Genomic DNA, 14,002 nt, shown 5'->3' on the forward strand with positions numbered 1-14,002 from the left:
CACACACACACACACACACACACACACACACACACACACACACACACTGTTCTCTCATTTACCCTCTTCTCCCCAGCTCCAAATTTTATTCTCTCTGGCTCCCATAAATTTCTTTCCAATCCTGCTCAGAAGCCTATATCAAATCATACATCTCCATTTTAGGAACTCTCTTCAACTTTGTTCCAATATAGTCTATCGTATGTGACTATTCTTAGAGGAAACCTTTGAGCATCTTTACGGGGATGAAGATGAGGATGAAGATGTAAACGCTGGTGTCAGAAGTGCTGACAGCTTCTGTGTTAGCCCCCAATCTCTGTAAGCCTTAGTTTGCCAATTTGCAAAGTAAGAGTCACAGGACTGTTCATTAGGATTAAATGGAGTAAGCGACAGAGGGCATTTTATAGCTGTAGGAATAATACAGGAAAGCAGTAGGGATCACAGTTTGAGGAACCGATAAATAATTTCATTTAACAATAACAACACAGGGACTGATGATCAAACACTACCTAGACAGCAATGGAGTAAAGGACCCTACCATTAATATAACTTCCTTTTCTACAACAAAAAATTTACATTTGAAACTGCCAAGCTAAATTCTCTACTCTCCAGCACACATGCTCACTGGCCACACTTGCTGGTAGAGTTTGGGTGGTGGTGGGTTACTGGCAATAGGACCTGGGCTGTCTCTTCTTTCATACAACCTGATGCACTAAATGGATTGTTTAGCCTGTCCCTTCATCTATAATTACATACAAGGATATCAAATTGCTTATGAGACACAGTAATATGTGCCTACTTTCAAGAATATCAAATTGCTTTTGAGACACAGTAACAGCAGGTCTATCCAAAACTTCTCTATCATTCAGAGAATAACCTTAATGGATCTCATTCATTAAGAAGGAAATCATCACATCATAAAAAGATTAGAATAAAAGTGAGTTTGTATTCCATATAGATGATGAACTACAAAGCTCTGAGCTTTCTAAAGTAAGCCAGGTCTAATAAGCATAATTATGTCATAGAACAACTAGTTAACACTTGGGAACAGGTTAGGGGTTTTACTTATATTTTAATACATTGTCAGTTGAGCATATAAGAAATTTAACATGAAGTATTTTTGGTCTGTGAAATCAGGAACATTATCAGCAACTAAGCTCAAATATTTTTTTCCCAATGTTTTGATACTACGAATTTACCCTAATTTTACACACACATGCGTGCCCACACACACAGATAAAATGTAATGTGAAACATCACTGATGATCAGATAATCAACTTATTAAATCAGAGGTCATCACTTTGAAAATTCCACTTGATACATACTAACTCACAGGTACAGAAGAAATATTATCTGATTCTTTATACATCCTGATATTTTTTAATGTTTATTCATTTTTGAGAGAGAGAGACAGAAGCGGGTCAGGGAGGGGCAGAGAGAGAGGGAGACACAGAATCCAAAGCAGGTTCCAGGCTTTGAGCTGTCAGCACAGAGCCTGATGTGGGGCTCAAACCCATGAACTGGGAGATCCTGACCTGAGCTGAAGTCAAACACTTAACCAAGTGAGCCACCCAGGCACCCCTGAAATACTGTCTGATTCTTAAATGTATAAGCATACCTCATAGATATTGCGGGTTTGGTTCCAAGCCACCACAATAAAGCAAATACCACAATAATGTGAGTCACGTGAATATTTTTGTTTTCATAGTATATATAAAAGCTATGTTTACACTATATTTCAGTCTATTAAATGTGCAATAGTAGTAGGTCTATAAAAACAATGTATATAATTTAAAAATATTTTATTGCTGGTGTGCCTAGGTGGTTCCATCGGTGAAGAGTCCAACTTCAGCTCAGGTCATGATCTCACGGTCCAGGAGTCTGAGCCCCGCGTCGGGCTGTGTGCTGACAGAGCCTGAAGCCTGCCTTTGGATTCTGTGTCTCCCTCTCTCTCTGCCCCACCCCCCACTCATGCTCTCTCTCTTTCAAAAATAAACAAACATTTAAAAAAATAAAAAAATATTTTTATTGCTAAAAAAATGCTAACCATCATCTGAAGTTTCAGCAAGTTGTAATCTTTTTGCTGGTGGAGGATCCTGCCCTCAATGTTGATGGCTGCTGACTGATCAGGGTGGTGGCTGCTGAAGGTTGGGGTGGCTGTGGCAGTGTCTCTAATATAAAACAACAATGAAGTTTGCTGCATCAACTGACTCTTCCTTTCAGAATTTCTCTGCAGTATGTGATGCTGTTTGATAGTATTTTACCCACAGAACTTCCTCCCAAATTGGAGTCAGTCGTCTCAAACCCAGCCACTGCTTTATCAACTAAGTTATGTCAAAGTCTAAATTCTTTTTGTCATTTCAACAATATTCACAGCATCTTCACCAGGAGTAGATTCCATCTCCAAAAAAACTACTTTCTGATATTTTAATAGTGTTGTATGCTGACAGGTAGTAACTACATTTGTGGTAAGCACAGCATAATGTATAGAAATGTTGAATCGCTATGTTGTACACCTGAAACTAATGGACCACTGTGTGCCAACTATATGGAAATAAAACAGTTTTTCAAAAACCACTTCCTTTGCTCATCCATAAGAAGCACCTCCTCCCCCATTAAAGTTTTATTGTGGGATTATAGCAATCCAGTCACATTTTCAGGCTCCACTTCCAATTCTAGTTCTCTCTTGTTACAGAGTAACATCTGTAGTTACTTCCTCCACTGAAGTCCTGAACACCTTAAAGTCATCCATCCATGAGGGTTGGAATCCACTTCATCCCATTTCCTGTTAATGTCAATATTTTTACCTCTTCCCATAAATCACAAATGTTTTTAATGTCATCTAGAATGGTGAATACTTTCCAGAATGTTTTCTTTTAATTTTTTTACATGTTTATTTTTCAGAGTGAGAGAGACAGAGCATGAGTGGGGGAGATGCAGAGAGAGAGGGAGACACAGAATCCAAAGCAGGCTCCAGGCTCTTAGCTGTCAGAACAGAGCCTGACACAGGGCTCAAACCCATATACTATCAGATCATGACCTGAGCCAAAGTCGGATGCTCAAAATGACTGAGCCACCCAGGCACCCCCAGAAGGTTTTCAACTGATGTCCAGATCCATCAGAGGCATCACTATCTATTGCAACTATAGCCTTACGAAATGTATTTCTCAAATAACAAAACTTGTAAGCTGAAATTGCTCGTTGATCCATGAGCTGCAGAATAGATGTTGTGTTAGCAAGCACGAAAACAACACTAATCTCACTGGATATCATCAGAGCTCTTGGGTGGCCAGGTGCATTGTCAGTCAACAGTAATATTTTGAAAAGAATCTCTTTCTTTTTTTCTAGGTCTCAACAATGGACTTAAAATATTTCACCAACCATGTTGTAAACAGACGTTATGTCATCCAGGCTTTGTTATGCCATTTATAGAACACATCAAAGTAGAGTCAGCATAATTCTTAAGAGCCCTAGCATTTTCAGAATGGTCAATGAGCACCGGCTTCAATTTATTTTTTTTTATTTTTATTTAAAAAAAATTTTTTTTTTCAACATTTATTTATTTTTGGGACAGAGAGAGACAGAGCATGAACGGGGGAGGGGCAGAGAGAGAGAGGGAGACACAGAATCGGAAACAGGCTCCAGGCTCTGAGCCATCAGCCCAGAGCCCGACGCGGGGCTCGAACTCGCGGACCGCGAGATCGTGACCTGGCTGAAGTCGGACGCTTAACCGACTGCGCCACCCAGGCGCCCCAACACCGGCTTCAATTTAAAGTCACCAGCTGCATAGCCACAAACAAAAGAGTCAGCTGTCCTTTGAAGCTCTGAAGCCAGGCACTGACTTCTCCTCTCTAGCTATCTGGCATCTTCTTCTAATAGATGAGAATTACCTTAGTTAGACCTTCTGGATAACCTGCTACAGCTATTATATCAACACTTGCTTCAACTTGTACTTTTACGTTATGAAGACAGCTTCTTTCCTTAATCTTCATGAACTAACCTCTGCTTGTTTCAAACTTTTCTTCTGCATCTTCCTCACCTCTCTCAGCTTCAAAGAACTGGAAAGATTTAGGGTCTCCGGATAAGGCTTTGGCCTAAGGGAACGTTATGACCGTTCTATCGAGACCACTCAAACTTTATCCATATCAGCAATAAGGCTGTTTTGCTTTCTTATTGTTCATGTATTCACTGGAGCAGTACTTTTGATTTCCTTTAAGAACTTTCCCTTTGCATTCACAGCATGGCTAACTGTTTGGCACAAAAGGCCCAGCTTTTAGCCCATCTTGGCTTTCGACATACTTTCCTCACTGAGTTTAATGATTTCTAGCTTTTGATTTAAAGTGAGAGACGTGCAACTCTTCCCTTCACTTGAACAATTTTTTTTTTTAAATATATGAAATTTATTGTCAAATTGGTTTCCATACAACACCCAGTGCTCATCCCAACAGGTGCCCTCCTCAATACCCATCACCCACTCTCCCCTCCCTCCCACCCCCCATCAGCCCTCAGTTTGTTCTCAGTTTTTAAGAGTCTCTTATGCTTTGGCTCTCTCCCACTCTAACCTCTCTCTCTTTTTTTTTTCTTCCCCTCCCCCATGGGTTCCTGTTAAGTTTCTCAGGATCCACATAGGAGTGAACACATATGGTATCTGTCTTTATCTGTATGGCTTACTTAAAGGCCCCTGTACAGTTATTAATTGGCCTAATTTCAACATTTTTGTGTCTCAGGGAATAGGGATGCCCAAGGAGAGGGAGAGAGATGGGGAAACAGGCAGTCAGTGGAGTAGTCAGAACAGACATTTATCAATTAAGTTTGCTGCCTTATATGGGCACAGTTTGTGGTACCCGCGATTACAATAATAGCATTAAAGACCATTGATCATAGATTACCATTAACAAACATGACAGGAATGAAAAAGTCTGAAATATTGCAATAATTACCAAAATGTGACATAGAGACATGAAGTGAGCAAATACTGTTGGAAAAATATCACGGATAGACTTGCTCTACACTGGGTTGCCACAAACATTTAATTTGTTAAAAGAAAAACAACAACAACAAAAAACAAAAAAACACAGTATCTCTGAAACACAATGAGGTATGCCTGTCTGTATAAAGTACTTTAAGATCTTTAGAAAAAATATTCAAATTAGCAGACTATTTTATTACTAGTGTGAATTTAGTACTCTTGAGAAAAGGTTAAAATGACTATCATACATACATGAACATATATGAAAATATTCATAATTTCAAGAAAGCAGCACACATTGCAGAGGAAAAACAAATCCACTTGGACCATGTTAAGACTTTACTTATAAAACCTCAGTGTTGACAAGCAATTTATGTAACATAAAATCTGTAATTAAATGGTACAGAATGTTCTTAAGTTCAGGATTTCCACATATTCTATAGCTTGTCCTATCAAGATTCATTATTAAATGGAATTTTATGTATAAATTTAAAGAACAGCAAGAGCACTCTAAGACCTCATCTATATTCCCATAAAAGTTCTCCTTTTACTAGAAATACTTTGGCCAAAAGGTTTCTAATCATCACAAATGCTTTCAAAACTGACTTCTTTCAACAAGTTGAAAACCTCTGCAGTTCTAGGAGACACAGATATAATGTATAAATTGTTTCACTTCAACAAGTATTTCTGGACTGTTTCCTATGTGCATATACTACATTAAGAGTCATTAGCATAAAGATGATTTGAAACACAGTCATTTATCTCAAGAAGGATCTGGTCCAGCTGTGGAGAAAAAAACCACAAAGACGTAAGCAAATAACTACTATAGAGTATGAGAAGTGCATGACTGAAAGATGAATAAGATACAGAGATAGTGGAGGGCATAAAACTCTGTTGGGCTGGAGGGAGGTCATGAATATTTCACAAAGAAGGCAATATGGAAGCAGGGTTTAGATGGATAAATAGGAGTTCACCAGGCAGACAATGGGAGAAGAGAATTCCAGGCAGAAAGAACAGAATGTGCAAAGGACACAGACCTACAATAGCATGACATATTCAGAAACTATAAGTAATTTTGATTGGATACTGTTAAAAAGGACAATAAAAACATAAGGAGGGGAAACACCATGAAGGGCCCTGTGTGCAATAGAAAAGTTTTAATTTTACTCTATAGTTGATGGGGAACCATATTAATCAGGGAAGCAACATGGTTCTTTTCAGCTACCAGGGGTCTTAAGGTCAGGTAGAATGAACTGAACTGAAAGTACCAATCAAGCCTTAATTCACTGGATGCAACAGTGCAAACAAGAGGCCAAAAAGGATGTTTTGCTCCTCTTGTTCCGTATTTCCCCCCACAGAATGACACTGGGCAAAAGTTAGGTGACGTTCAGGCAAGTGGGGAAAAATCCCCTCACTGCTGAGGAGTACTGGACAAAAGGCTCCAGCCATTTTATGGACCAGGGGCTGGTGGGAGGTAAAGAAGGAAGGGCAGAAATGGAAAGTTATGAGCCAGAGTGGAGGAAAGCATGTCAGCCAAGGCCCTGGTGAAGGTGCCTGGGCTAGGGATGCAGATGTGTGAATGAACGTGGCTGACCCAGTGGGGATGCTCACTGTTCTTGCCACTCCCTCCAGAAAACCAGTGTGCAGAACCCTGGCTATGCACCAAGTCATGTGTGGGAGGGCACCTTCCCTATTGGGATTTGCCAGGGAAAACCAGCCTAGGGTCAGGCCTGAAAGATCACATACCTGTGGACTGGACTCCTCAGGTCAGATCTGTGATCTACAAAAATCATTCACAGACAATGTGAAAGATGAACTTGACGAAGAGGATTCACAGTGACAAGGGGACTGGTGGGAGGTTAGTGCAACAACCCGGTTTGGACATGTGACCTGAACTCCTGTTCACGCAGGAAAGGACATACATCCAGGAAGGGCTAATAAACTGGAAGAAAAATGGGGGAGTCGAGAGATTGGAAGATGAGCTCAGGTGGCAATGAGGGAAAGAGCTCGAAAAGCAGAAGTTACAGTTAGGAAGTGGGGGATAAGAGTCCATGATTTCTAAGGTGGAATGATTATAGGTGGTTCTGAGGCCAGAAGTGTGTTCAGGTAAGCAGAGTAGTGAAGTAGAGGGGAAGTCAAGGACACAGAGCTAGAGTTTCTTTTTATCAAAGAACGCACACAAGATGGTGGCAGATGACAGTGACAATGGGTTTAAGAATAACAGAACCTGGGGTATCTGGGTGGCTCAGTCAGTTGAGCACTGGACTCTTAACTTCGGCTCAGGTCATGATCTTGGGGAGCGTGAGTTTGAGCCCTGCAATGGGCTCCATACAGTCAGCGCGGAGCCTGCTTAGGATTCTCCTTCTCTCTCTCTCTCTGTTCCTCTCCTGCTCACACATTCTCTCTTTCTCCTTCAAAATAAATAAATAAACTTAAAAAGAAAAGAAGAACAGAAGTAGATGGCATGAGCTTTCTGTGCAAGTTAAGAACAGCAGTTGTTTGGAAACAGCAGAGCAGAGACGGAGTATTACTAACTCACAAGGCACAGATATACAAAGTTATGCAGGAAAGAACAGCTTTCAGAAAGGGGGAAGTAGCAGAAAGGACTACCCTCAGATGAGCAAGCCTGAGAAGAGCCTGAGGGCTCTGAGGAGTTCTCTCTAAAAATGGAGCAGTTTCCAGAGAAAAATGGAAAGGGGCAAGAGAGATCAACAAAGAGGGGAAACAGAGTAAGAGATGAGAAAACAGGCCAGAACTGATATTTACAAAGACCTATATCTGGGGTGGTGCCAGACGGTGACGTGGTGAGGTGGGGCTGGAACTCCAGGGTCCCCGGCCTTGGTCTGGCTGGTCTCTGTGGGCACTGCCACACAGTGACTAACCACTTGTATTTTACTCTGCTTGTGAGATTTTTATTTAAATAAATTTTGATAATGTTTAAATTTCCTGGAGTGTGTTTGACAAAGCAAAGTTCTAATGAAGAGTAAAAAATATCTTTTTTTTTTTTTAAGCTCACATTGTAATGGAGTAGAAAAAATAATGTAAGAATAAGAAAAACTTATTAATACATTTCTTTAAGCTCAGAAACGGTTCCTGAGAATGTGTGGGTTGGAAGAACTTCAACAGTACATTTAATTTACGCTAACCCCACAGGACTATACTTACACACTAAAAGTAATACTTGTTCTCTGGAGAAGGTAATCTCAAACTTAACAAACTGGGGAAGATAATTACAAGCTTAAAAAGTAATCTTTTCTACTACGTAATAAACCTTAATTGAGAATGTACTTTCGGATGTTTACTCTGAAACTTTTAAACGGATCTTACATCCTCTGGTTCTATCCAGGAGGAAAAGCTAGCCCATGATGCATTTTTAATTATTCTTCAAATAACACATAGTTATTTTTCCACCTTTTCCACCCCACTGAAGACTTTCTTCTTGGTCTAACTCTATAAAATCCTAAAAAAAATAAACAGGTTTTCACTGGCCTGTAACAAAAAGACAGACTGTAAGCAGTATCCTGGCTAGGACAGAAGAGGAATGCTTAGAGCTCTTATTCAGACATAAACAATGGATTTATTTAAGGTGGTTTATTAAGGATGACATATCTGTCACTTATTACCAGAACTAATTAGTCTTATAAGTCTAGTATAGGTTAAAATTTTCCTTCCACTCTTACATATGCCATTTGTATCCCTCCCCAAACTGTGTGTCATCATAAGTTTTAAACTAGTGCTTCACATAAACTCTGTACTTTAGTCATAAAAGAAATGATACCCACCACCTATCATGTACTGAGCTCTTACTGTGTGCTAGATGCTGCACTGCTTTATATAGAGCTCATGAATCTTCACAACCATCTGTGTGATGTACACTATGGTGATTCAGCTCGTAAATAAATTAAAATGGTTCATTTGGACTCTACACATAACATTTTAAGTCACAGTGATGAATAATAATGTAAGAAAATAGCTAAAATGAGATCATCGATTATATGAATATTAATTCCAACTACCTCCATTAGATATTTATCCAAATCCACTATAAAATAGTTCAATTATCAAATGTGTAGCCTACTTCCTGAGTCCTTATCCCTTCCTGAAACAGGTACCGCATCTTTTAAAATGGAAAAAGAGTGGCAGAAAGATAGTGAAAAGCAAGTCATATGGGAAATTGATTGAACATTTCTCATTTGTAAGGAAGCTTTATGAAAATCTTTGCTTAGGGACACCTGGGTGGAGCAGTTGGTTAAGCATCTAACTCTTGATCTTGGCTCAGGTCATGGTCTCACAGTTTGTGAGTTCGAGTCCCGCATTGGGCTCTGCACTGATGTTGCAGAGCCTGCTTGGGGTCTGTCTCTACTTCTCTCTGACCCTCTCCCACTTGTGCTCTCCCTCTCTTTCTCAAAATAAATAAACTTAAAAAAAATAATTTAAAAAAATCTTTGCTTAATAAAATGGATTCATACACTTGCATTTAAAAAAACAGATTCTTTTAAAAAGAAAGAACAGATTTAATTTTATTTAAAAAAATTTTTTTTAAGGTTTATTCATTTTTTTGAGACAGAGACAGAGCATGAGTGGGGGGGGTGGGGCGGGTAGAGAGAGAGGGAGACAGAGAACCCAAGGCAGGCTCTAGGCTGTGAGCTGTCAGCACAGAGTCTGATGTGGGGCTCGAACCCACGAACTGTGAGATCATGACCTGAGCTGAAGTTGGACGTTCAACCAACTGAGCCACCCAGGTGCCCCTAGAACAGATTTAATTTTAAACAAAATCAGATATGAAAGAGAAGAAATGACAACTTGACACCATAGAAATACAAAGGATAAAAGAATATTATCAAAAATTATATGCCAACAAATTGGACAACCTAGAAGAAATGGATAAATTCCTAGAAATATACAACCTTCCAAAACTGAATTAGGAAGACATCTGTGAACAGATGAATTATCACTAATGAAATTGAATAAGTTATCAAAAAACTCCCAACAAACAAAAATCCAGGACCAGAGAGCTTCATAAGTAAATTCTACCAAACATGTAAAGAAGAATTAATACCTATTCTTCTCAAACTATTCCAAAAAATAAAAGAAAACTTCCAGATTCATTCTATGAGGTCAGCATTACCCTGATACCAAAACCAGATAAAGACAGCACACAAAAAAAAAGAACCACAGGCCAGTATCTCTGATGAACATAGATGCAAAACTCCTTAACAAATACTAGCAAACTGAATCCAACACTACATTTAAAAAGTCATTCACCACGATGAAGTGGGATTTATTCCTGGGATGCAAAAAAGTAGTTCAATATTCACAAATCAATCAACATAATAAATCACATCAATAAGAAAAACGATAAAAAAACATATGATCATTTTAATAGATGCATAAAAAGCATCTGACCAACACAACATCCTTTCATGATAAAAATCCTCAACAAAGTACATTCAGAGGGAATACACCTCAACATAATAAAGGCCATACATGAAAAACCCATAGATAATATCATACTCAATACTGAAAAACTAATAGCTTTCCCCTAAGAGCAGGAACAACATAAGGATGTCCACTTTCACCACTTTTATTCAACATAGTACTGTAAGTCCTAGCCACAGCAATCTGACAAGAAAAAGAAATAAAAGGCATCCAAATGAGCAAGGAAGAAGTAAAACTCACTATTTGCACATAGCATGATACTATTTCTAGAAAACCCTAAAGATTACACCCCAAAACTACCAGAACTGAAAATGAATTGAGTAAGGTCACGGAATATAAAATCAATGCACTTGTATACACTAATAAGCATCAGAAAGAGAAATTAAGAAAATAACCCCACTTACAATTGCACCAAAAATAATAAAATACCTAGGAATAAACATCATATTACCATCATAAGGATGGTAAGAAATATTTTAAATAATATGACAGACAGCGTTGAAAAGTCAAGTTAATTTTCCACAATACCAATAAATATGAAAGCAGTAGTACTCACCTCCTTTGCACTCTTAATTTTAGTCAGAAATGTATGCAGCTCCATTGTTTCTGCAAACAGTGCACGACATACTGCCTGATAATGATTTGGTGCCTCTGATTCAGTTGGCAGATGAGCAGCACATAACTACAGAAGAAGAAAATAAAACAATAGGGCTCATTTATTATTTTGGGTTTTTGGTACCTAAAAGACAGACATACCCAGTATATTCCTATTTTTATATCAGACAGTAAGGCAATCCCCATCATCCAAAGCCTAATGCATCACCAAATCATCAGTAAAATTATATGGAAAAAGTGGTCCACTAACAAACGGCCAATAGTACAGATGAGCTCAGTAAAATTAGTTAGCTTCTATTTGAAAATGATAGAACATATATAAAGGTTTTGGTTGGAAGTAGAAAGGGAACTACCATTTACTGAGTGCTAATCATAATGCAGGTATTTTAATAGCTTTCATTTATTTTTTACCATGCCAGGCACTATATTTGACATGTCATATACACAGCATAATATCATTTACTCTTCAGTGTAGCCCGGAATTATCTCCATTTTACAGCAAAGGAAACTAAAGCTAAGAGGACTCAAGTGACTTGTCCACAGTCAGAAGTTGACATGACGGAGAAGAATTAAACATAGTTTTATGGGTTTCTGAAGCCCAGGCTCATCCCAATACATGCTGAATTGTGTAATGCAATAAAAAGACTGTTGGGATGACATGTGGACCACAGGGAAGACGCTCCATCAGTAAATGGAGAGTGCAGCAAAGAGAGCAGAGGGCAGAATAAGTCTGCTGGTCGTATCTCCAGTCTAGATGTCTTTTACCATACATAGTCCATAATCCCCCCAAAACTGCCAGTGGGTAAAAGATGCACAACAATTTAGAAAACTCAAACGCCATTTAATATATTAGATTGGAAAGATATCCTATCAAGGGTCTAGTGCATGGGAATAATTTTGCTTTTTTGTAAAGTAATAATTTTGTAACCATGTACTATAGTTATGTTTTAAGGGACTTCATTTTCTTCAAAAAGATGTAGGTTCTCCCTTAATTCTTTACTATATTCAGTAAATTTGACATTAATACAATTACTGAAAATATACATTTTATTGTATTTTTTTTTAATTTTTTTTCAACGTTTATTTATTTTTGGGACAGAGAGAGACAGAGCATGAACGGGGGAGGGGCAGAGAGAGAGGGAGACACAGAATCGGAAACAGGCTCCAGGCTCTGAGCCATGAGCCCAGAGCCCGACGCGGGGCTCGAACCCACGGACCGCGAGATCGTGACCTGGCTGAAGTCGGATGCTTAACCGACTGCGCCACCCAGGCGCCCCCACATTTTATTGTATTTTAATAATTTCTATCCATTGGAGAATAAAAGATGGCTTTGTAGATTATACTATCCATCATAATGTGCCTTCTGTTATTTTCATTTGTAGTAAGTATCACATGTCATTTATTAGATTACTATCTTTAATAAAGTATATTCTTCTCAAGAAAAATACCTTGGGTTTCAGTAAGAAATTTTCCCCACAGTACCCAAAAGGAGGTTAAGAATTGATTTATCAGAAAGCACAAAAAACAAAAATCTCACAAGCTATACAATGGAATATTAGTCATAAAAAAGAATGAAATCTTGCCATTTGTAACAACATGGATGGTTCTAGAGAGTATTATGCTAAATGAAATAAGTCAGTCAAAGACAAATACCATAAGATTTCACTCATATGTGGAATTTAAAAACAAACAGATGAGCAAAGGCGGGGGGAGGTAAACCATGGAACAGACTCTTAACTACAGAACAAACTGATGGTTACCAGAGGGAAGGTAGGGGGAAGGATGGATGAAATACGTGATGGGGATTAAGGAGTGTACCTCTAATGAGCAGCAGGTGATATATGGAACTGTTCAATCACTATGCTGTACACCCAAAACTCACGTTGCATTGCACATTAACTAACGGGAATTTAATTTTTTTTTTTTTGACGTTTATTTCTTTTTGAGACAGAGACAGAGCATGAATGGGGGAGGGTCAGAGAGAGGGAGACACAGAATCTGAGACAGGCTCCAGGCTCTGAGCTGTCAGCACAGAGCCCGACGCGGGGCTCGAACTCACGGACCGCGAGATCATGACCTGAGCCGGAGTCGGCCGCTTAACCGACTGAGCCACCCAGGCGCCCCTAACTAACGGGAATTTAAATTAAAACTTTAAAAAAACTCACAAGCTTGTTTTTCACAGAGCTACCAATGAACAGAGTATTTTTCTGCATACTTACTTTTATACACAGAAGACCGCTTCCAATATACAATTTTATATCCAAGGTAATGAAAAGCAACTGCTAAGAGTTTCATGTTCATCTAACCAATCCCATAATTTTACATTCTAATTACATGGTGTGAAATACGGCATAATATTTTCGACTATAATTCCCAGTAAGAAATATATTTTATACAAGGACTCAAATACATGCATACATCTATGTTTTATACACGAAAATTTCACAAAACAAAACTTACACACTAAATCGATTTCATGCTCCACTAATAGGCTGTGACCAGCAACTTGAAAAAACACCAGTATAAAAGTAATAACTAGGTCTAAAAATGTTTTTAATGCATATGACATAATCATATATATATGATATATGACATATAATCATATATATATATATATATATATGATCCAAAGGAATTCACAAATAACTATTGGAGCTAATAAGCAATTTCAGCAAAGTTGTGGGATACATGATCAACACACACATACAAAGGTATATGTCTATATCAATGAACAAACAAAAAATGGTTTGCCTCCCTCTCTGTTTGAAACTATTTTTCCACTTCCTTTCTCCCATGGTCTTCTGTTAAGTTTCTCAAGATCCACCTATGGGTGAAAACATGATATCTTTCTCTGACTGACTTATTTCACTTAGCATAATACCTCTAGTTCCATCCACATTGTTGCAAATGGCAGGATTTCATTCTTTCTCATTGCTAAGTAGTATTCCATTGTATATATAAAGCACATCTTTTTTATCATT

General features: G+C 38.4%; 1 protein-coding gene across 6 annotated transcripts in view; it reads right to left on the minus strand.

The window, feature by feature from the left end:
* Positions 1-14,002, minus strand: part of SPIRE1 (spire type actin nucleation factor 1) — a 203,493-nt gene that overhangs the window by 89,342 nt on the left and 100,149 nt on the right. For all 6 annotated transcript variants that reach the window (XM_040479443.1, XM_040479444.1, XM_040479445.1 and 3 more), the window contains exon 4: positions 10,963-11,088. In XM_040479443.1, coding sequence (XP_040335377.1) covers positions 10,963-11,088 — 126 coding nt within the window. The remainder of the gene's footprint in view (positions 1-10,962; positions 11,089-14,002) is intronic.

The sequence above is a fragment of the Herpailurus yagouaroundi genome, unplaced genomic scaffold, assembly GCF_014898765.1.
Source record: "Herpailurus yagouaroundi ecotype Mexico unplaced genomic scaffold, PumYag 142, whole genome shotgun sequence".
In the NCBI taxonomy this organism is placed as follows: Eukaryota; Metazoa; Chordata; class Mammalia; order Carnivora; family Felidae; genus Herpailurus; species Herpailurus yagouaroundi.